At 39.1% G+C, this 25,116-nt stretch overlaps 1 protein-coding gene across 3 annotated transcripts in view; it reads left to right on the forward strand.

Annotated features, from left to right (window-relative positions):
• Positions 1-13,065, forward strand: part of LOC122563607 — a 28,274-nt gene extending 15,209 nt beyond the window's left edge. For 2 of the 3 annotated variants that reach the window (XM_043717554.1, XM_043717555.1), the window contains 4 exons: positions 366-429; positions 3,790-3,865; positions 8,896-9,351; positions 11,978-13,065. In XM_043717554.1, coding sequence (XP_043573489.1) covers positions 366-429; positions 3,790-3,865; positions 8,896-9,320 — 565 coding nt within the window. In that variant the 3' untranslated portion in view covers positions 9,321-9,351; positions 11,978-13,065. The remainder of the gene's footprint in view (positions 1-365; positions 430-3,789; positions 3,866-8,895; positions 9,352-11,977) is intronic. The other variant, XM_043717556.1, reaches the window with a different exon arrangement.
• Positions 13,066-25,116: the final 12,051 nt, after the last annotated feature.

Below are 25,116 nucleotides of genomic sequence, written 5' to 3' on the forward strand. Positions count from 1 at the left end.
ACACTTCATACAGCCATTTAGGAAACAAAGTACTATCAGACACCCACTATCAGACAGTTTTGCATTCCACCTCCAATATATATTGTAACTTGATAAATACAAATTAATTCATAATGCCCTCATAATGTAATTCATTATTTTCTCCCAACGATTTGCTTGCAAGTGTGTTCTGCAGATTAGGATAGGTTTAGGGAGGCTCCTGAACTTGGGTCTTGATGCAAAAAAATCAGTTGTGCTTGTAGATCTTGACAGAATTTGATGACTTTAACAGTGAGTTAAGTCACGGACAATGTAATGGGCTGCTGAAAATTGCAGGATAATGGTTGCTTTATATTAAAACTCTAACATTCTTCTTTGTTCACTAGAGTTTATTGGAGAATAAGAAAAGGAGCTAACAGTCTCGCAGGGCAACAAAAGGTGATGTTTATGGTGAGTAAGGCACACTTTGTGAATACATGCCTTGTGCAATTCCAGTCACCTTTTGATTCAGCTTTTGTAGAGCATTTTTCATAAACTTGGCAGGGCCCAAATTCCTCCATATTCAACAAAGTAGCTTCCAGGGGTCAACAGTAAACCCAGCAGCCAATTTGTACATAGCAGGGTCCCACAACAGAAAGGAAGTAATAGAGTCATAGAATCATACAGCACAGAAAACAGACCCTTTGGGTCAACATGTCCGCAAAGACCAGACATCCCTATCTGACCTAGACCTATTTGCCAGCATTTGGCTCATATCCCTCTAAACCCTTCCTATTCATATACCCATCCAGATGTCTTTTATGTACCAGCCTCCACCACTTCCATTAGCAGCTCATTCCATTCACGCACCACTCTCTGCATGAAAACGTTACTCCTCAGGTCTTTTTTAAGTACATTCTCTCTCACCTTAAGCCTATGCCCTCTTGTTTTGGACTTCTCCACCCTAGAAAAAAGACCATGGCTATTCACCCTATCCATGCCCCTCATGGTTTTATTAGCCTCTATGAAGTCACCCCTCAGACCAGATCACTTGCAGTTGAGAGATAAGTTATTGGCTGGGAGACCAAGGAAAGCTCTGTACTCACCTTTGGGTAGTGGTGTATGGTGGATTTAATTTTTCAAACTCACTCAAGACAGGCCTGACCACACTTTGTCCTATAGTGCAGCACTCCTTCATGTTTAAGTGTCTATAGTCATCGGACAGGACTTTTGTTACTGAGGTAGATAGGACAGGTCAAATAATTTCCCAACATGGCAGTCTCACCTCAGTTTAGAGAAAGTTTCACATCAGGGAGTTGGTGCAGGCCCAACTTTGATCCTAAATGGCCATTTTGTGTCAGTTGTTTTCGAAATGTTAGACCCTCTAGCCCTCACTTTTCACAGCCACTCTTCATTCATCTCCCACAGCCTCTCCATGACAACTTGTACTTTCTATCCACCTCCATGCCACATCACCCAATATCCACCATGGGCAGATTTCAGGAGGCACGTGGAGAAAAATTGTTTAATGTAGCTCTCATTCATACACAACGGATAATGAAAAAAAATTCCTATTCATAAAACTCATTAAAAACTTTTACATTTTCAGTGGTCAATTACTTCAAAAATACAAACTTCTGTATAGACAACATCAGACATATCCTTTAATAGCCTCTTTAAACTTCAAATCAAACTGTGATCTCAAAATACTCATTCAAATAATTGTAGCTTTTGCAACTGAGACAGACATTTATAATAGTATAACTAATGCTGCTGTGAAGTGTCAACCCAGATCTGTTGAGGGGGTTCTTGTGAGCAGTGATTTATCCCTTTATCTGGTCAAGAATGTCCAAGTTCAATTCTGACCTTTGGATGAGGTGAAAATTATGGTTGATTTTAAAAAAGAAAAGATAATCTACTGAAGGAGCATGACCAGTTTTTTAAATCAATACCAGATGGTTCAGCAGAGGATTTTTCTTAAAACTCACATGGACTACTTCAGCGTGTTTCAAGAGTGGGGGATTTTAAAATCTTAAGGTGCTGAGACTTAAACATACATTATCTGCTCTCCAAGAATTCTTACATCTACCCCATTGATTTGTGACTTCTGCACTGTGCTCAGGGCAATTGTAGCAATCAAAATGGGGTCTGTTTGAACTCAACACTAAAATTGCACCCTTTTCCCTTCCCCTGCTAGCAAATAGTGGCCCTGTCAGAAATGGAGACATCTGCATAGTCTTCCCAATTCCATGAAAATTTCTTCAATAGAGAAGAGCTGAATGAGGCTATTTAGCTCATTATGTCCACACTGACTGTCTTTGGATATTCCTAAAAGTCCCATTGCCTTGATCTATCCCTGTGGCAGTACAAGGTTATTCCCTTCAAGTGTTCATCCAATTTCCTTTTTTAAATTATTGATTGTTCTTGTTTCCACTACCCCTATGAGCAGTGAGTTCCAGGATATTATCGTATGTTGAGTACTGCAGTTCTTCCTCACACCTAAATACCTTTAATTCAAGGCTTCCCAAGTTGGGAACCCCAATGTGATTGCAGACTAAAATTTTGGGATCAAAAGCTTGGAGGCAGCAATGTTCACCATAGAGGTCCCCTCACTCTGGATGCCCATCTTCCCCCATCCCCTCACAAGCTCTCCCACTTCATCTTCACACCACCCATTCTCTCAGTTCCACTGTTCCATCTCAAACCACTTTGGGGTCATGACAATTTTCAGACCTTGAAGTTGGGTCACAGTGTGAAACCATTTGAGAAGCATTGTTATAATCAGTCCCTAGCCCTTGATTCATCAACAACTGGAAACATTTTGTTTTCTATCCAGCTTATCTAAACCTGACAGCAACATCTACAGCTCTATCAAATTTATCAATTTCCTTAACTTCAAGGAAAGCCTCAGCTTCTCCAATCTAACCTTGTCATTAATTCCTTTATCTCAGGAACTATTCTTGTAATTTCCTCTGCACCTTTCAAGCACCCTTACATTCTCTTCAGTGTGGTATCAGAACTACACATAATACTCTTGTTGTTGCCTAACTAGAGCATTACATAGAGTATATGCTTTGCAAATTATTCTGTCAGTGTGTGTTGCCACATTTTTAAAACCTATGCATTTGAACGATCAGAAGTCTCTGCTCCTGCACACCATGTAGAATTGTGCTAAGTCCATATTCCCTCACCCTATTCCTACAGCCAAAATACATCAACTTTGTATTATGGTCTACCCATCATATTTGCCAGCCCATCTATGTTTTGTTGTAATTAATTGGAATCATTCTCACTATCTGTTACATGTACAAGCATCATATTCTTAGCAGATTTTGAAATTTCAGTCTGCATTCTGATACCAATGCTGGGTGGAGATGGACTGTCCCAGCAACTGGTGATGGGGAATGGAATTAGTGAAGGGACTTAGGAATCATTATTGGAGTAGGAGTATTGAGTGTCCCAGAGACTGGTGTTGGTGAAAGAGTGGGATTTGACTTCTCAAGCTTCTAACTCAGTGATTCTTAAGAGGAATGTACTGAATGTATGAAGTGAGGTCTATAGGCCCATTCCAATGATGTAAACTGTTAGTTATTTGCCTTTTTTGAATTGAGAACAACAGGTGCTGGTCATAGGCTCAAAACATAAAAATCCTTTAAAGATATTGTGAATGAAGTAATGATTGGAGCTTTTAGCAATCACTGCATTGGTGGAGGAATCAGCAATTCTGATCTGACAGCAAATAATGTGTTAGATGTACATTGGTTTTGATCATTGACAGACAAAACCCAATCTAACACTTACATCCCGTGTATCATTCTATTTATTCTGCAGAAGAATCATAATGTTCCGGTTCAAGCCAAAGATGATCCAAAAGTTACAAAGGCAAATAGAATGACACCATCAACTGGTATGTAATGGCAATAGTGTTTTAAACAGGTGATGTCTCTTAATGATTGTAGCTAAAGAGAGCCTTGTAATGGTAGTGTGGCCAAGAGGTCTAAGGTGATGGATTCAGCTTCTAGTCTCTATGGAAGCCATGAGTTCAAATACCACTGCTGTCAATTACAGATAAGTATCCAAACATTTCCATTTCTCATTCAGATCCAATTTGTGACCCTCTTACAGTGCAGTGGTAGTGTGTCCTTACCCTGGACTGTGAGAGGTGTGTAATAACATCTCTGATAATAAAAATAGAGTGACTTGCATTTTGAATGAAGATTCTGAAGTGCAGTAGACTGAAAAGGGAGACCAATGGTGCATTTTAGATATTCTTTTTAATCTTAGTTTAACATCCGATTAGGAAAACTGCTTTTGTATAAGCTTTAGGTATTGTGCCCTCTGCTGGCAGGCTTAATGTTTAAAAATTCATTAATAGAGTGTGGGCCTTGCTGGGGGAGGGGGGCGCGGGGATGCAGCATTTGTTGTCCATCCTATATGTCCTCAAAAAGGTGGCGGAGAGCTGCGTTCTTGAACTGCTGTAGGTACCCATTCAATGCTGTTAGGGAGGAAATTCCAGGATTTTGACACAGTCACACTGAAGGAATGATGAAATGCTTTGAAATCAGGATAGTGTGTGATTTGAGGGGGAAGTTGTAAGAGGTAGAGTTCCTATGTATCTGTTGCCCTTGTTAATGTGGTTGTGGATTTGGAAACTGCTGTCTAAGGAGCCTTCATGAATTTCTGCAGTGCTGTTTGTAGATGGCATACTCCAGCTGCTACTGAGTGGTAGAGCAGTTGAAATGGTGCCAATCAAGCAAGTTGCTCTGTCATGGATGGTGTCAAGCTTCTTGAGTGTTGTTGGACCTGCATTCACCCAGATAAGTGGGGACTATTCCATCACACTCCTGAGTTATGCCTTATAGATAGTGATCAGGCTTTCGGGAGTCAGGAGGTGAGTTACTCAATGTAGGACCCTTAACTTCCATGCTGCTCTTCTAACCACAGCCCTTACATGGCTATTCCAGTTCAGCGCCTGGTTAATAATGTTGATAGTTAGGTTTCAGTAAGAGTAATACAAGTGAAGTCAAGGTGTGATGGTCAAATCCTCTGTTGTGAATTGGCTTTTTCCTGGCATTTGTATGGCACGAATGTTACTTGCCACTTTGCCCAAAGCTGGATATGGTCCTAATATTATTGTATTTGGATATGGATTACTTCAGTATCTGAGGAGTCATGAATGGTACTAAGCATTGTACAATCTTTGGCGAATGTCCCCACTTCTGACCTTAATGTTAGAGGGAAGTTCATTGATGAAGCAGCTGAAGATATTTGGGCCTAAGACATTACCCTGAGGAACTCCCGCAGAGATGTCCTCGAGCTGAAGTGACTGACCTTCAACAGCCACAACTACTTTTCTATGTGCCAGGTATGGCTCTAATCAAAACAGAGAGTTTTTCCTCCGATTTCCATTAACTCTAATTTTGTTTGGGCTCCTTGATGCCACACTTGGTCAAATGTGGCCTTGATGTCAAGGACAGTCACACTTACCCTACCTCTGGATTTCAGTCCTTTTCTATATTTGAAAGAAGACTGGAATAATGTCATGAGATGAGTGGCCCTTGCAGAACACCAACTGAGTATCAGTGACCATAGTTACTAAATGAAGAAAGACAGAATGTACATTTATATAGCCCCTTTCACAAGTGCAAGAGGTCCCAAATTACTTTCCATTTAATTAATTACTTTAAAAGAAAAACATTGTTTGTGCTGAAAGTGTAAAATGACAAACCTGGAAATACTGGAAACAATCAGCAGGCCTGGCAGCTTGTGTGGAGAGAGAAGCTGTCAACAATTCAGGTCAATGTCCTTTCAGCAGAACTGGAACATGTTCGAGATGTAACAGATACCATACAAGCCTGGAGGTGGAGAAAATGGGGAGGAGAGAGCACAAAGGGAAAATCTACTGTAGAAAAAAATTAAAAGCAATATTAGTGCAAAGCAAAGGTGGGGATGGTAGGGAAACAGAAGATGAATCTGGATGAGATGAAAATGACAGAAGCAGAATTGTTACAGGATAGAGAGGTCAGAGTGGGAGTGGGACTTCTGCACTTACACAGTGCACAGAACTGAATTAACAAGTGACCAGAAAACTATGGGTCATGCTACAGATAGAACAGGTTTATGCTAGTCCCTATACCCCACGTGAACCATTTGAATTACCTCTGCTGCCATTGTTCCTTGATCCCTCTTTCCTCTTGTATTTAAGGCCAGTCTCAATGCATACTGTAACTGTCCACTTCAATCACTGGATGTAGCAGGGCGTTCCACATTCTCATCAATCCAGGTGTCAAGAAATTCCTCCAAAATTATTTTTCATCTGTCAGTGACTATTGTTACAATCTCAGCTGATCTTTTTACTGAACATATCAGATGTCAGAATGAAATCTGTCCTGATTTATCATATTTTGTTCTATTTCTAATTAATAAGGTAATGTTTCCCTGAAACACAAGCACACAATGCTGCAGATTTAGTTTTAACAATAAAATAGAAATTGATTGTATAAAAGATATGAAGATATACTAGTTACATTTAACACAAATTTTAAAATTTTGATACACATGGTGAAATACAACCCTGTAACCTTAACTCCCTTTGCAGTAATCACAACAGAGAGGAATCCTTCTGCTCTCAGCTTTATTGGGCTTGACTTAACTGATTCTCCAATTTCAGGTCTTGTGCATCTATAGGCTCTTCCTTGAGTACTTGTACAACTGAGGTTATATTTTCTCAGCTTTAAATAATTCCTTCAGGGTTTTAACCAAACACTAGAACATCCAAATTTAATACCACATATTTCTTCCAGTATGGGTGTTTCTCTTAATACTGTTCTGGATCCTTCCATCTGAAGCCTAATATACTATACTGGTTAACTTGTTCACCTGTAAAAATTCTCCCAATGTAACAAATTCCCATTTGCCTCCAAGGACTATACCTCTCTCATTTTTTTCAAGCCTTATCCGTTCATCATTGAACAATTTGTAATTTTGAAGACCTCCAATAGATCTCATCTTTTTGGTAATGAAGCTGTTCAATCTTTCCTCGTTGTTACAAATGTTCCACTGAAGATAAAGTTACATTGTAACATCTGGCCTTCAAGGCTTTGTCTCTGTGCCTTCTTATATTAAACTTGATTCTCAATAACAGGAATATGCTAGTCCATCCATTAAACCTGCTATACTATTTGATTAGATCATGGTTGCACTGTACCTCAATTCCATTTACCCATCTTGGTTTGTATCCTGTACCTAATAAAACTCTTAAATTTTAGTCTGCAAATTTTCAATTGACTTCCATATCCCCTGTATGCCATTGTATTCAATTTTTTAAATGAAAGAGTTTCATATTTCCATTGTTTTTTTATTACAAATTTCCATACCCTATATTTGAAAAAAGTGCTTCCTGACATAGCCTGAAAGACTAATTTAAGTCCTCCTGTTTTGTTTCTCACTATGTAATCTATCAAATACTTCACACACCTTAACTAACTTTGTTGGATTTCCATTTAATCTTTGATGCTCAAGCCCTTCACCTTGCATGTTAATGTTTAGCACTTCCAAAAGATCTATTCTTTACTGCCTCCAAGGCAAACATATCTTCCCTGATATGCAGTGGCCAAAAACACAGTTTCAGCTTGATTCAGGTCTTCTGCTATTGTAAGAAATTCTTGAGGATATTACATCTTGATCCCAAATACTTTCCTGATATATTCTGAAATTAAAGGCATGATTTGGACATGCCGGTGTTGGACTGGGGTGTACAAAGTTAAAAATCAAACAACGCCAGGTTATAGTCCAACAGGTTTAATTGGAAGCACTAGCTTTCAGAGTGCTGCTCCTTCATCAGGTGGTTGTGAAGTACATGATTGTAAGACACAGAACATATAGCAAACGTTTACAGTGTGATGTAACTGAAATTATACATTGAAAAATACCTTGATTGTTTAAGTCTCTCATTTGCTAGAATGACCGTGTTAGTTTCACTTCTTTCATATGTAAATCGCAAAACCTTTTTTAAAAAGTTACATTCTTAAGTGAACTTTAACAATTGGTGTCAGCCCAAATATTGTATTGAAGGTGTTAGCCCCCTGTATGCTGCTGTCTGTACCATACTGTTTAGACTAATTCTAATCTAAAAAATGAATTGACAGAATCTTACATGGATTCATGTCGTTTTTGAACAAAGTACAATGTAGCTCTGCAAGTACAAATTCACCTCACAAAGGCATGTGGGTTTGTCTGTGTGTGTGTGGGCAGGTGGGGATGGTTATGAGTGTCTGTGAGAGAAAGTGTATATATGTGTGAGTGTAAAGGGGTCTAAGTCTGTAAGGGTGCATGTGTGTGTCTGTGGGAGTCCGCATGTGTGTGTGTAGGAGTGCCTGTGTGTGTGTGTGGGAGTGTCTGTATGTGTGTGTGTATAGTGCAATGGTGGTTACCTGTAGTGTGACATGAACCCAAGGTCCCAGCTGAGGCCATCCCTATAGTTACCGAACTTAGCTATCAGCCTCTGCTCGTCCACATTTCGCTGCTGCTTGTCCCGAAGTCCGCCTGGGAGGATGGTCATCCGAAGGTTCGAGGTCGAATGTCCCGGACCGCTGAAGAATTCTTCAACTGGGAGGGAACACTCCTGTCTGTTGATTGTTGTGTGGTGCCCATTCATCCGATGCCATAGCCTCTGCTTGGTTTCACCAATGTACCATGCCTCAGGGCATCCTTGCCTGCAGCATATGAGATAGACAACATTGTCTGAGTTGTTGGTACCTAGGATGGCTCCCTAATGTTCCTCAGATGGTTGTGCATGTGCTGACTCCAAAGATCAGGGAAATAATTCATACCATCAAAGGAACAACTAAGCTTGGTGACCATTTTCATAACTTGCATGTAACCATTACTGTATTATATAAATGACTAATGACCAAATACTGACCTTTGTGCCCGCAGACCAGCAGACAGAAAAAGTGGACAGCGTAAACCTCCGACGTATCCCAAGTATTCCTTTGACTAGTATCATACAGATTGAGGAAAGCTCAGACGATAGTCTGTATGAAGTTGTGAAAGACATCCAAGTGAACGAATGGGCATCAAAGCAGGAGAATCCTGAGCCACAGAACCTGGAGTATATGACACCATGTGAGACAGTGCCCTCGGCAGATTCAAAACAGATGGATGAGTGCAGCAACAAGAACAAGGAGGCAGTAGAAGGGTTGACATCAGCACCAATTTATGCAAAAATAATTAAACAACGGAATAAGGCGAACCAATCACAAGTTCTAGAAAAGTTTGAAGTTCAAGATGAAGTGGAGATTGAAGAGCCCCCACCAATCCCAGACAAACATTTGGATGAAGAAGATTCAGCTCAGTGTTGAAGGTATCAGATAACAAAACTGCACAGGTGAAGTAAGTTTATTCGCTTATATTCACCATTAATAGAACAAGGGCAGTGGATGCATGGAGACATCACTACCACATTCCCCGCCAAAGATGAAATTTATTGTCCTCTGTCAAATTCTCTGTAGAGGCCAATAATGATTAGAACTTCCAGCTGCTAGTTGAAAAAATGACACAGGAAGATTTCATGTTTTAAAACCTTTACTGTTACAAATGATTAAAAGTATGACTGACTAAAAGCTATTTTCTTTTTTGTAAAAAACATATACTTTAAACAGTAAGTAACTTAAACTTGCCATGCAACACACTCCCCGCTGAGCTATAGTCAAGGTTCCTTCATCCCTGCTTCACTGAGTAATTTATTCAGATATCTGTGTCAAAACACTTTCCTCAGATATCAGAGACTTTCCTAAATCTAGCATATTCCTATTCCAATGATTCTTTGTCCATGCTAGAACAAATGTTCCAGAAAGGCCACAGAAGCATCTCTCCCTTTCAGAGGCTATCTTCTTCTCTGACCTGTCGGTGGTAGCTCACAGATGCAAGCAACCTTTCATTGTTGACCATGTAGAGCTACTATCTGTCTGTTATACTCATTCATTTTAGCTTAAGTCACTGCATTTTGATATAATTCATTTTATGTTGGAAGGCCCATAACCTTCTCTATTCTTTTCCTACGTGAAACATATTACCCTTTATCAAGGTTGAAATGCTGATTAGTTATCTTTTTGGACAATGGGATAATTATTCATCTTGTCAGGATGATCATTGTCCCCTTGCGCACTTCCATTTAAAACTCAGTTTTCATTTCTTCCATGAACAAAATCCCATTATTTTCAAAATCACTGTACACATTATATGGTGATGTGGCACCCAATGAATCTTTTGTTTACATTTGTAGAAGACTAGTTGCTACGGTAACATGCCTAAATGAAATCTCATGCTATACAGGAAACTTTAAGTATGGAACACTAAGAGGTCATAGTTTTAAAATGGACCCCATTTTCCAACACTGCCCAATTAGCATAACATTTATGTAGCTGGTCCAGTTGTTTCTGGTCAATATATCTCTCAGGTGAAGAATTTGACAATTATGACACCATTGAATGTCATGGGGAGGTGGTCATTTTGCTGATGCTTCTTGTTTCAAAAGGACAAAGGTGTGAATTTTCAGTGTCGTGTGATTATGTGCATGGAGGCCAAGGAAATAGTACAAAATCATGTTGAGTCAGCTCTTTGATGAATTCCTATTACCAGGGATGTTTCCCAGAGCAGAGAGGAATACAAATTAATTGCTCATTTCAAGGCTGGGGGTAGCCAATTTAAATAATTCCTGCTCCAGTGGGGAGGGGTGGGGGAGGAAATACCATCATTTTGGAAACAATTAAGCTCAATTGCATTTCTGTGGGTCCGGAATAACATGTTGTATAGACGAACTAAGGAGGGTAGATTTCCTTCCCTAACCAGACATCAATGAAACTGATGAGATTTTATAACCATGAATGATAATTGCCAAGTTCATCATTACTGATGTTATCTTCACAATTCACAGAATTTAATTTCTATGATCAGATAATTTCTGCTATGATAGGATTTGTATCTGTGTTCTCCGGGCATTTACCCTTGGATTACTTGTCTAGGGCCGGTGCCAACGTCGCGCTGTCTCATTTCTGCGTATCATCCTGATGCTGACATTTCTAAAGTTGATCTCGCTATCAAAATTTTCCTGGACAACATCTGTTCCTTTCATGGGTTAACCTCTAAGCTAATCTTTTTCTTCAATATGTGATACGTTATATTTGTCAGTTTGTAATAAGTTGCTAGGAAACTGGCATATCTGGGAAATTATCAGCGGAGAAAAAATGGTCAGTATAGAAAGACACATCATGAGTTGTGTTGCAGCAGAACTCCTGCCTAGCTGTAAACATGTATCTTGCCATCTGTCAGCTGCCTGATGTTTGGTTGAGGAAAGGTTAAGATCTCACGGAAATGTATATAGTTTTCAGCAGCTTGGAACATAGAGGCACAACACATGACTGGGTGTTGAGTGGGTTTCTTGCATGAATGACCCTATGTGTTGCAGTGAAAACTTGCACTCACTGTGTAACAGTTTAAGCATTGCTTTGGATGGGGTTGGCAATCGTTATATATTCAGGGTATTGTAGGTGGGAACAGGAAGTGATTTGTTAGTACCATGTCCTCTTGGGTTGCCAACTATAATTGGATGTAATTCTTGGAAATTTCATCCCATGACCTCCTGCCTTTAATGACGCCACACTTTCACTTCCTCCATTGGCTACCTAACAGTCTAACATTGTTTTCCACTCTGGGAAGCATTCTTCCTCATCTCTTAAAATTTTTATAACTCATTGACTAAAGTGGTCAAAATTGAAGGTGGGGAGCATTTTCTTTTAATGTCCCTGTGATTATTCTCAAGGATTGCTTGCAACAATGTGCAGGAACCTACTGATCAATTACTGGAGATCTCATCATAATCTTGGGACATTGGTGGCCCTAATCGTGATATATTCCTGTTAATAAAGCTGACGATAGGTGGAGAAACCCTGTGATCGGTTGCTATCACATTCCTTCCATGTACAACTTGTAAAACTGAATGCATTTTCTGTTCTTTCAGAGTCATAATCCTAACTGAAAAATGGATGAAGCTGCTTGAGAATCACTTCTAATTGTAAATACTGCACATTCAATATGAAAGTACAGTGATACTGAACAATTTATTTAATTTTGAACTAAATTACAATTATCATGATGTTTCAATATGAGTAAGATTTTGTACTATGGTGAGTCCTTGCAGTACACCTTCTCAGCATGATTCATGGTAAATTGTGGAACACTAGCTCTTAAATCAGAAGACGCACCCAAGATCTTGATAATATAATCCAGGCTGATTCCCCAAGGAGTGCTACAGTGTTGAAGGTGCCTTGCTTTGGATTTTGATGCAGAATCCCAGGCCACATATAGCAGGATGTGAGGACAGATATTGCAGTTTGAAGAGGAGCTGGGAATACTACTAATTTTAGTGTTCCTTCTGTCATCTAGTGCAAGCTAGAACAAGGACTTGTTCTTCCCATTTATGCTATTAAGACACCTAGCTGCATGGAAAATGGTTAATGTGTTTGCATACACACTAAAGTCATTGCATTTTGACGTAATTCATTTTATGTTGGAAATGTTTGTTATATGCTGAACAAATGAAAATATTTTATATGCTTTTTTGCACAATGTATGCATATATAAATTAGTATACATGCACGTGTAACTATAGAATATAGTACGAGGTGAGTGAAAGTATTTTGTGTAGTGAAGATTGCAATGATTCTGGATTTGCTGTCTAATCTGTGTTTGGTTGCTTCAAAAGAAATAGTGGTACTAACTTTGGCCTCTAAAACTCTTGTTTACGTGGAATAGAGGTTTTGCCTCGGATAATCAGTGTATGAATATTGAATATGGACAGCATCGGATAGAATGCCCTTCATGGTTGAGGCTTTGTGATCTCTGAAGCAATGTATGTGGAATTGTACCCAGCAGATAGTCGAACATTAGGAGAAAGGAGGGGTTGGTTGTGAATGTTTCACTGGATGGTATAGCTGAATCCATTGTTGTCCTATATAGAAATGTATTGTTTCCTGGTGCAGTGAATATCATTATACACTCTGTTTAAAAGTACTGTGCAACATATTAATAAAACCTTCAGCAAATTTAGAGGGCATATTCCAGTGTCTGCTTTTTTTATAAACCTCCTTGCAATCTGTTTTATTCCATTGAGTAGGTAAAAACTGTTGTATGAGGGACTGACAGACAGAATGTGAAAGACGTATGTGTCAATTTCTGATAAATATCTAGAGAACCCAAATCCTAGGACTGGAATCCCCTCTGTTTGGGAATCCTCAGACAAGGGAATCACTCCCAGAATCCTCAATAAAATTACATTTCATTCAGATAAACTCCCATAATTCTAAATTCCCTGGAATATAGGCCCAGTCCACACAGTTTTTGCTATAGGAAAGGTGTTGTTAAACTTGAAAGGGTTCAGAAAAGACTTACAAGGGTGTTGCTGGGATAGGAGTATTTGAGCTACAGTGAGAGGCTGAATGGGCTGGGCCTTTTTTCCCTGGAGCGTCGGAAGCTGAAGGGTGACCTTACAGAGGTTTACAAAATCATGAGGAGCATGGATAGGATAAATAGACAACGTCTTTTCCCTGGGGTGGGGAAGTCCAGAACTAGAGGGCAGAGGTTTGGGGTGAGAGAGGAAAGATATAAAAGGGGCCTGAGGGGTAACATTTTCACACAGAGGGTGGTGAGTGTAGGGAACTGGCTGCCAGAGGACTTGATAGAGGTGGATACAATTACAACATTTAAAAGGCATCTGATGGGTACACGAATAGGGAGGGTTTAGACAAATTGGACCAGATCAGTTTAGGATACTGGTCGGTGTGGACCAGTTGTACAGAAGAGTCTGTTTCTGTGCTATATAACGTATGGCGCTATGTCTCTAAGTTAAGTGATATTTACTAAGTACATTTGTGTTGTTCATATGTGATAAAAGTCCAGAGAATAACAAACAGCTGGTTAAACAAATGAACCAGCCCTAGAGTTGGAGGTATGAATGTGATTGACTGACATGCTTTTAATTTACTTCTATGCACTTACACATCTAACCATATTTAGCAGGAAGACACAAATTTATTAATCTCAGCCTGACTTTGTATGATTAATTTTAAAGTACCCAACACTGGTGATGTTAGGAACTTGATATCGTCTTGCATTGGTCTTGTGTGAAGAGTCACAAGACATAGCCTGTGAACCTCTGAGGTTTTGCTCAAAGCAAAATTAACATTAATTTCATAAGCACGGTAAGTAAAAGATGCGAAAGGCCTCACCACTTACAACATACGTATTTGTCTATAACGAGTGCCTGCTTACATCAACCATAAAATAATTAGCCATTATTCATTTGCATTATTAATTTCAAAGTTGTTGGACTTAAGATGTCCATATATTTTGGGCAGAGATATCTATGCTACTTACCAATTTGCAACCATCAGGGTGAGCTGAACGTAAGAGAAATAATAAGTTGTTAAATGTTAATTTCTTTTTCTGTGCTTGAAATCCTTCCAATCAGTGTGGGCTTATCATTTGTAAATTGGCCTTATAATTTAAATATTGATACAATGAAGGAATATTCATTTTGATTACTGAGATAGTTTTATAGTTCCTACCTTGCATAATTAGGAAACCACTTTTCCATAAACATATCCACCACAAGTGCTGGGGGAATGCATCAAAGATTGTAAACCAATACATCTTTATTTCAAAATTTGAGGAGAATCAGGTCACAACAGGTCAAGCAAGATCATTTCAAAACCAATGCCTTATTTTACTGTTCCATCAGTGACTTTGTGTAGAATTTACAATCAGGTCTGTAAAACAAGATTTGATTTAGCATCACATATGAGATAGCACCAATCCAGGTGGTGAGCGACTGATCTTCCCGACCCAGTGATCAGGGAATCCAAGAATTTCAAACTTTTTCAGTCTAATAAATGATAGGCAACTGAGCAATTTTCTTTCCAATGGGCTAGTCTGGAAGGTCTACAAAACAATGGTGACTGGATTATCTTTGAGCCTGGACATGTATTGTGCATGGGCTTTCACTGATCAACTGATTCGTTTGGGCATAGCTGTAATTGCATTCTTGGCCACCAGGAAGTGTATTTAACCATATGACACCTGTTTGGAGGAGGAACTACTGATATAAAGCAATAACTAAGCAGTTTCTTTATAACACTGTAGGGATCAAGGTTCAAAACTACTTTCTTAGCTTTAAAACAGTTTGGATGTACCAAGATTGTGAAAGCAGCAATGTAAATGTAAGGTCATTATTTCTTTACAAGTCAATAATCATACAAAACTGCAAAATGCCACAAAGTTACAGATCATAACAGATGTTGTTGAACAGTACAGTAGATCATACTTCAAGGCAAATCTTATTAGTGTACAATAGTATCAACAAGTAACAGTATTATTTTATCAATGTGGCAGAATACCAAAGAATTACTTGCTGAAATTGCAGTTTTACAGAAAGGACTGTAACCCAACTGGTGGAAGATAATAGACATATTAACACGCTTCTTTAACAGTTACATATAAAAGAAATAATTAGATTTATATCAGGCTGGATTATGTTAATATTGCAAGTAACGAAGGTTCAAAGGTAACAGGTTGTTGAGTATAAAAAGGGAAACTGCTGGGACAGGGAGAGAGAATTATTGCACTGGTATAAGTCAATAATCTCTGCAGAAACAATGTCCATGTATTTTAGTCTATTTTTATTATAATATATGAACAAGGGTAGCAGAAGATATTTGCTTAAATGTAGAGTTTGGAAGCTAATATTCCTTTCAGAAAAGAGATTTAATTGGGAGTTACTGTGGACAAAAATGACTGAAGCCAAGTGTAAAGTCTCAGGATATGATTTTCCACCAATCTTCTGTGAAACTGAACATTACAATCAATGAAAAATGACATGGATATGCATGTTTTCACCAAGGATAAGGCAAGATCTGGAGTGGCACTATCACCTCCTACTGTATGCAGGATATGGTGTAAAATATTTACAGGGTTAAAGGCTCAACAATGCAGCATCAACCAAGAATTTTTCAAATCTATTGAAATTTATGGATGAATTTATGAGCAAGATGATCTAAAAACTGCACATAAGGCATTGTCAGACTATGATAAATTTATGATAAATGGTCATTCCATTGGAGAATGTATAATAAAAATTAACAGACTCTATCAAAGATTGAAAACAAATAACCTATGTAGAGCATTGAACATGGATAAACTCCTAATGTTAACCGGAGTAAGAAAAGCTGGAACCGCTGTCAGAAACCTTAAAAAGATCTTAGAAAACTCACTCCAGCAACCTTCAGGGCTCAAATGGGACATTTAGCAATAGCTTAAAAAAATGGAGGATTCAGCTTTTATCAAATATTGTGACCATTCTGATGTGACTGCAAGAATCAATATGAAACAATTACACCTACAAGAAGCGAAGATCGAGACACTCCTGGCAGCTATGATAGTCAACAGGGAAGGGGAGGGGACTGTAACAGACAAATGAGTCTCAGGAATATCTAGAATATGGTTTTAATCAAACCATACATATACTGACAGAAAGGTATTCATTAAGACTGAGGATTCAAACAAACTTTACTGAGCCTTGTGGCATCATATAATGCCATCAGAAATACATTTTAATTCAGGGAACATGGTATATTATAATAGAGAAGGCCAACAAGAGTATAAACGTTTATGGAAGGTTATAGGTAGTGATAGATAGAACATAGAAAAGTACAGCACAGAACAGACCTTTTGGCCCACGATGTTGTGCTGAGGGTTAATCCTAATGTAAAATAAAATAACTTAACCTACACACCCCTCAGCTCACTGCTATCCATGTGCATGTCCAGCAGTCGCATAAATGGCCCGAATGACTCTGCTTCCACCACCACCACTGGCAACGCATTCCATGCATTCACAACTCTCTGCATAAAGAACCTTCCTCTGACATCCCCTCTCTACCTTTCTCCTCATATCTTAAAACTATGACCCCTCGTACCAGTCAATCCTGCCCTGGGGAAAGTCTCTGGCTATTGCCTCTATCCATTCCTCTTGTATACCTCAATCAGGTCACCTCTCTTCCTCCTTCTCTCCAGAAAGAAAAGTCCAAGCTTATTCAACCTTTCTTCATAAGGCAAGCCCTCTAGTCCAGGCAGCATCCTGGTAAACCTTCTTTGCACCCACTCCAAAGCCTCTGTATCTTTCCTGTATTAGGGCGATCAGGACTGGACACAATATTCCAAGTGTGGCCTTGTAGAGCTGTAGCAAAACCTAACAGCTCTTAAACTCAATCCCCTGTTAATGAATGCCAAAACGCCGTATGCTTTCTTAACAACCCTATCCACTTGGGTGGCAACTTTGAAGGATCTATATACTTGCACACCAAGATCCCTCTGTTCCTCCACACTGCCAAGAATCCTGTCTTTAATCATTTATTCAGCATTCGAGTTCAACCTTCCAAAATGCATTACTTCACATTTATCCAGGTTGAATTCCACCTGCCATTTCCCAGCCCAGCTCTGCATCCTGTCTGTGTTGCAGCCTGCAGTAGCCCTTGATACTATCAGTGGCACCTCCAGCCTTTGTGCCATCTGCAAATTTACTAACCCACCCCTCAACCTCCTCATCCAAGTCATTTATAAAAACTACAAAGAGCAGAGGCCCATAGAGTAACCCAATCAGGCACATTCCCCTATCCTATATTTACCACTGGCTAATGCACCCAACCTACAAATCTCTGAACACTATGGGCAATTTAGCGTGACCAATTCACCTAACATCCACATTTTTGGATTGTGGGAGGAAACCGGAGCACCTGGAGGAAACCCTTACAAACGCAGGGAGAATGTGCAAATTCCACACAGACAGTTGCCCGAGGCTGGAATCGAATCTGAATTCTTGGCATTGTGAGGCAGCCGTGTTAAGCACTGAGCCACCGTGCCCCCCATTACACAATGCTCAGCACCATTCACAACTTCTCAGCTGCTGAAGCAGTTAATGTTCAAGTGCAACAAGATCTGGACAATAAGTGGTAAATAACATTCATACCACAATGCCAGGCAATGACCATCTCCAACAAGAGATAATCTGACTACTACCTCTTGACATTCAATGGTGTTGCCATCACTGAATCCCTGATTGTCAATATCCTGGGGGTTACCATTGACCAGAAACTCAAGTGGACTCACCATTTAAACATAGTGGCCACAAAAGCAGGTCAATACAGTGGCAAGTAATACACCTCCTGACTCCCCATAGCCTGTCCACCATCTACAAGGCACAAGTTAAAAGAATGACGAAATACTCCCCACTTGCCTGGATAGGTGCAGGTCCAACTACACTCAAGAAACTTGACACCATCCAGGTCAAAATAGCCACTTGATTGGCACCATCCACAAGCATTTATTTCCTCCACTATGACACTCAGTAGCAGCAGTGTGTAGTAATTACAAGACATGCTGCAGAACTTCACCAAAGATCCTTGGACAGCACCTCCCAAACCTACAACTACCTCCATCTAGAAAGGCAAAGGTAGCACATACATGGGAATACCACCACCTGCAAATTCCCCTCGAAGCCACTCACCCCAGCTTGACTTGGAAATGTGTTGCAGTTCCTTTACTGTGTCTGGTTCAAAATCATAGAATTCCCTCCTTAAGGGCATTATGGGTCATCTTACAGCATGTGGACTGAGGCAGTTCAAGAAGGCAACTCACCACACTTTCTTCAGGTCAACTAGGGTTGGGCAATATATGTTAGCCTGCCAGCAACACCCAAGTGCCATGACTGAATAAATAAAAGTGGACCTTGAGTGAAAGATCAGAAGCTTGTGAAAGGAACTTAGATCATAGGAGGAGACAAACTTATAATGGCTATCCAGACTGAGATGAGAAGGTGGGTACAGGTCATAGTTAAACAAGAAGAAGAAGTCCTTATGAGCGAGAAGTTTTCGTAAATAAGTTGAAAATTAAGTGGATAAAGGATGCCAAACAAAAAAATGTTAGAAAGTCAGAAAGAATTTGGTCTATGTGCTGAAGTGTTAGATAGGGGTCAATTAGTTTTATCACCCAGTTGGATTGTTCAGAAAAAAAAGCTTCCTGTGGGATGTATAAGTGGTTCATTAGTGGTTCAGAGTTTCAAAGAAAGACATGGAGACCAAAATATTAAAGTTGATTGCCCTGCTGCAGGAAAAGTAAACCTTTAAATTTTCTTAGGTATTTTAGAGAAGTATTCCTAGGAAAGTAAATTAATTCGCACAAAAGCTACATCTTTGCAAGGGAAACATTTCAAAGGGAAGTTTTTTTTTGAAGCCACCTAAGGAAGCTGGCAACATAGAAGAGGAACTATGGAAATTAATCATGAGTCATGGGGTCGAATAGAGTGTGGTATTTCTCATTTAGGTCAATCATGCTGAAAGTGAATTGTGTTCAGTTAAACATAGACCCAGCCATCTTTCACTGGTATCACAAGGAGAAACAAGCAAGCATCTTTGTGATGCGCATTGACGATTTTTTTGTTGTGGGAAGATTCTGTAAGCAAGTAAAAGATTGAGTAAATTAAATTCAGAGACAGTCAGTTTTTCAGCCTTGGGTCATCCAGAAGGTTGGAATGTGGTTATTTTGTCCTTGAACTTTTTTTAGGAGAGGTCATAGAGGCAGAGGTGCTGAAATTTCTTGGAAAGAGCCTAGTTTAACAATGGCAGGAAAGTGACCAGTTCTCCCAGTTTGGGTTTTTTTTTAGTTTGGTTTAGTTTTAGCAGAGAAGCTGCTTGCAGTGCAGAAAGGTTCCAAGCTTCAGCAGATGGTTCCTGATTGGCTTTCTCTTTGAAATCTCTTTGGAATTTGTTTCTTGCTGCCTGTAAGAACCTGTGTTTGAATTTGTCTTTTACCAAGGGGTGTGTTCATGGGATGTTATGGGAATTGGGACAGCTCCTTATTTAAGTTGTGGTATCGAGTCGGTTGAGTTTTTAAATTGTTAAGTTATTCTAAGTTCTGTTTTCTTTCATTTGTGATTCAACTGCAGTGATTAAATAAATTCTGTTTTACTTAAAGCCGAGTGGTTTGACCAGCTGCATCACACCTGGAATATTCACTTCACATCTGCTTTTAAAATAAGAAAAGGTTAGGTCTATGCTACCTTCTTGAAATATTTTGAGGGAGTCTGGCCTGGTCGATAACAATATTGCCCATTAGCCTGGGAAACGAAGAAAATAAAGGAAAAGGGTAGTTAAAAGTATCGTGACTGCCGGCAGTAGCTGAACAAGAGATAGTGGGTGGCTAATATTTCGAATGAAATCTTGTAAAAAGGAAACATAAGATATGGAGGCAGGGATAGGCCATTTGGTCCCGAAAGCTTGCCCTACCATTCAACAAGATCATAGCTGATCTAGTCAAACCTCAAATCCTCTTCCATGCCAGCTCAGGATCAATCTCAACTCCTTGATATTTCAAAAATCTATTTATCTCCTCTTTAAATACTTTCAACAATCTTGTCTCCATATCTCTCTGGGATAGAGAATTCCAGACAATACTACCCTCTGAATTTCAGTTTTAAATGAGTGTCCCCCTATTCTGTAGCTATCTCCCCTAGTTTAAGATTTCCCATCATTAATGGAAAAAGCTTCCTAATGTTTGTCCTCTCACGTGCCTTCAAAATCTTATGTATTTTAATAAGAATACCCCTCCGTCTTCTAAATTATAATCAATAAAGATGTAACCTATTCAGCTGTTCTTGATAACACAATTCGTTCATCTCAGGAAGCAGCTTGGTATATCTCTTTTAAACTGCATGTAATGCTTGTACATCCTTTCTTAAATACAGGCATGAAAATTGTATACAGCACCCCAGGCGCAGCCTCACCAACATCCTGCACAATTGTAACATGTTGTCTCTATTTTTAAATACCAACCCGAAGCAATAAAGGCTAAAATACCATTTAACTTCTTAAGTACTTGCTGTACCAGACAAATGTTAAAAGTATGACAGGAAAGTGTAGAAAATATATGCAGAAGAGTGCAGCAGAAATTAGAACCAGAAGAGGTAAGAGTCGTAAAAAGTTAAAGCTTCAAGCTGTTTATCTAAATGCACATAACATTTGTATCAAGATACATGCGTTGCCGTACAAATAGAAATAAATTACTATGACTTGTTGGCTATTAAAGAGATGTGGTTATATGGCGACCAAGACTGAGAACTCAATATTCAAGGGTAACCTTTTGTAATTATTTAAATGATAGTCTGCCTTTTAATTTTTCTTACCAAAGTGCATGACCTCACACTTTCTTACCTTTGATTCCATCTGCCAAGATTTTACCCATTCACTCAATCTATCTATAATGCAACCTCTTCTCCCACTCCCACAGATCCCTTATATCCTTACCTCAACATGCCAAACTGTCTGTTTTTGTATCATCAGTAAACTTAAATACATTCCATTTTCCCACTCCTCAAAGTCATTAATATGTATACTAAATAATTGAGATTCTAAGACTGAGACTTTAGATTAGATTCCCTACAGTGTGGAAACAGGCCCTTCGGCCCAACCAATCCACACCGATCCTCCGAAGAGTAACCACTCAGACCCATTTCACTCTAACCAATGCACCTAACACTACGGGCAATTTAGCATGGCCAATTCACCTGACCTGCACATCTCTGGACTGTGGGAGGAAACCGGAGCACCCGGAGGAAACTCACGCAGACACAGGGAGAATGTGCAAGCTCCACACAGACAGTTCAGGAGTGACTTGTGTCACTCCACAGGTTAAGACTTTCCATAGTAAAAAAAACCCATTAATTTGACTCTCTATCTTCTGTGTCATCAATCCTCGACCTATGCTAATAAATTAACACCAATGCCATGTATTCATTTCTTGTGCAATAACCTTTTATGTGGCACTTTGTCAAGTACCATCTGGAAATCCAAATGCTCTATATCTACTGGTTCACCTTTATCAACTCTGCTTGTTATATTATGCAGATTTGCATGATTTCCCTTTCACAAAATCATGTTGACTCTGTTTAATTGTGTTAAACCTTTCTAAATGTTCTGCTATTTCTTCCTTAACAATGGAAACATTTTCCCAACAACAGATGTTCGGCTCCCTGGCCCATAGTTTCATGCTTTCTGTTTCCCTCCTTTCTTGAGTTGTTGGAATCCTCCCAGAATCCAGTGAGTTCTGGAATATTTCAGCCAATGCCTTCACTCTCTCTGCAGCCACTTCCTTTAAAATCTTTGAATGCAGGCCTGGCAACTTGATGCCTTTAGTCCCATTAATTTATAAAATACTTTGTCCCATCTGATGGAAACTACTACAAGATTTATCCTCTCATTAGCACCTTGGTTATCTAATATCATTGGGGTGTTTATAATGTCCTTCATTGTGAAGACTGATACAAAATATTTATTTAAATTATCTGTCATTTCCTCTCATTAATTCCTTTGTTGCATCCTGTAAGGGTCCCTTATTTACTTTGGCCACTCTTTCTTTTCATATACTGTAGAAGCTCTTGTTGTTTGTGTTTATATTTCTTGACAATTTGCTTACACAATCAATTTTCACCTGCTTTATTAGCTTTTAATCATCATGCTTTATTAGCTTTTAAACCTCTTACCGACCACTAGTTTCTGTCATTTTATATGCTTTAGTTTTTGATTTAATGCCTTCCATGATGGCGTTTGGTATAGATAGGTGATCTTTTCATCAAGACCTTCTTCTTGACCAGAATAAATTTCGGCTGTGTGTTATGAAATACCTGCTTAAATGTCTATTACTGCTCATCTAGATTTTTCCCATAGTCTATTTTCCCACTTTAGATAACTTTTCTTCATACCACTATATTTTCCCTTATTCAAGTTGAATTTACTGGTTTGAGACCCAAGTTGCTCTCCCTCAAACTTATTTTGAAATTCTAACATGTTGGCATTGCTACCCACTAGAGGATTCTTAATCATGATGTCTCTTACTAATCCTACCTCATTACACATTACCATATCTAGATTAATCTGTTCCTGTATAGGTTCTGCAACATACTGCTCTAAAAGCAATCCCTGATGCTCTCTAGAAATTTGTCTTTCGTATCAACCTCAAGAACCTGATTTGTCCAGTCAATATACAGATTAAAATGACACATGATAATGAAGGTGGGCTTCTGACATGACTCTATTATTTGCTGATTTACACATTTTTCTACAATTATACAGCACTTTGTGAACCATACATGGACCTCACTTGTGATTTCTTTCCCTTTCTCTTCCTTATTTCCATTCAAACTAATTCCAAATTGCAATCTACTGCGTCTCCATCACTACTCACCACTCATGACTCCTTTATTAACAAAGTTACCCCAACACTTCTTTCTTTTTGCCTATTCTTCCAGAACATCAAATACCCTTGAATATTGAGTTCTCAGCAGGTAACCACATCTCTTTAATCGACAACAAGTCATAATAATTTATTTCTATTTGTACAGGCAACTCAGGTACAAATTGATACAAATGTTGTGTGCATTTAGACAAACGGCTTGAAGCTTTAACTTTTTACGACTGTTACCTCCTCTGGTTCTAATTTCTGCTGCACTCTTTTGCATATATTTTCTACACTTTCCTGTCATACTTTTGACAACATTCACCTCTTTTCTCTCCTGTAACTCTGCTCTCTTGTTTCCTTTTTGTAAAAATTTCAATTGAATTAAACCTTCCCTCCTACTAATCAAGGAATTCTAAAAAAATCCTTAATTGTTAATGCAAGAGTAGGTGAGTAATAATTTTCTTTGGGGCAATGTTCATTCAGCAAATTGTGTTACAGAACCAAGTTTGAGAATTGACCTTGCTAGCATGAAGGAATATTAAAAGAAAATGATTTCTAAGTAAAATGGGTAGACTCGTCACTAATTCTCAGATGCTTTTAGAAGAAGAAATTCCTGCCCTAAGAAAATACCAGATGTCCTCAAAGAAGGAAGTCTGTGTTATAAGAACACAGAAAATTATTTTTTGTTTGGATTGCTTTCAAAAGCTGATTGGGCGCAGATGTTCGCAGATAAAAGGAGAGCTGGAAAATGGGAAGCCTTCACAAATGAGATAACTAGAATCCAGAGAAAATATATTCCTGTTAGGATGAAAGGAAAGGCTGGTAGGTACAGGGAATGCTGGATGACTAAAGAAATTGAGGGTTTGGTTAAGAAAAAGAAGGAAGCATATGTCAGGTACAGACAGGATAGATCAAGTGAATCCTTAGAAGAGTATAAAGGCAGTAGGAGTATACTTAAGAGGGAAATAAGGAGGGCAAAACGGGGACATGAGATAGCTTTGGCAAATTGAGTTAAGGAGAATCCAAAGAGTTTTTACAAATACTTTAAGGACAAATGGGTAACTAGGGAGAGAATAGGGCCCCTCAAAGATCAGCAAGGCGGCCTCTGTGTGGAGCCACAGAAAATTGGGGAGATACTAAACGAGTATTTTGCATCAGTATTTACTGTGGAAAAGGATATGGAAGATATAGAATGTAGGGAAATAGATGGTGACACCTTGCAAAACGTCCATATTACAGAGGAGGAAGTGCTGGATGTCTTGAAATGCATAAAGGTGGATAAATCCCCAGGACCTGATCAGGTATACTCTAGAACTCTTTGGGAAGCTAGAGAAGTGATTGCTGGGCCTCATACTGAGATATTTGTATCATCGATAAAAACAGGTGAGGTGCCGGAAGACTGGAGGTTGCTAACGCGGTGACACAGTTTAAGAAGGGTGGTAAGGACAAGCCAGGGAACTATAGACCAGTGAGCCTGACGTTGGTGGTGGGCAAGTTGTTGGAGGGAATCCTGAGGGACAGGATGTACATGTATTGGGAAAGGCAAGGACTGATTAGGGATAGTGAACATAGCTTTGTGCGTGGGAAATCATGTCTCAAAAACTTGATTGAGTTTTTTGAGGAATTAACAAAGAGGATTGATGAGGGCAAAGCAGTAGATGTGATCTATGTGGACTTCAGTAAGGCGTTCGACAAGGTTCCCCATGGGAGACTGGTTAGCAAGGCTAGATCTCACGGAATACAGGGAGAGCTAGCCATTTGGATACAGAACTAGTTCAAAGGTAGAAGACAGAGGGTGGTGGTGGAGGGTTGTTTTTCA

The sequence above is a fragment of the Chiloscyllium plagiosum genome, chromosome 27 (assembly GCF_004010195.1).
Source record: "Chiloscyllium plagiosum isolate BGI_BamShark_2017 chromosome 27, ASM401019v2, whole genome shotgun sequence".
Lineage (NCBI taxonomy): Eukaryota > Metazoa > Chordata > Chondrichthyes > Orectolobiformes > Hemiscylliidae > Chiloscyllium > Chiloscyllium plagiosum.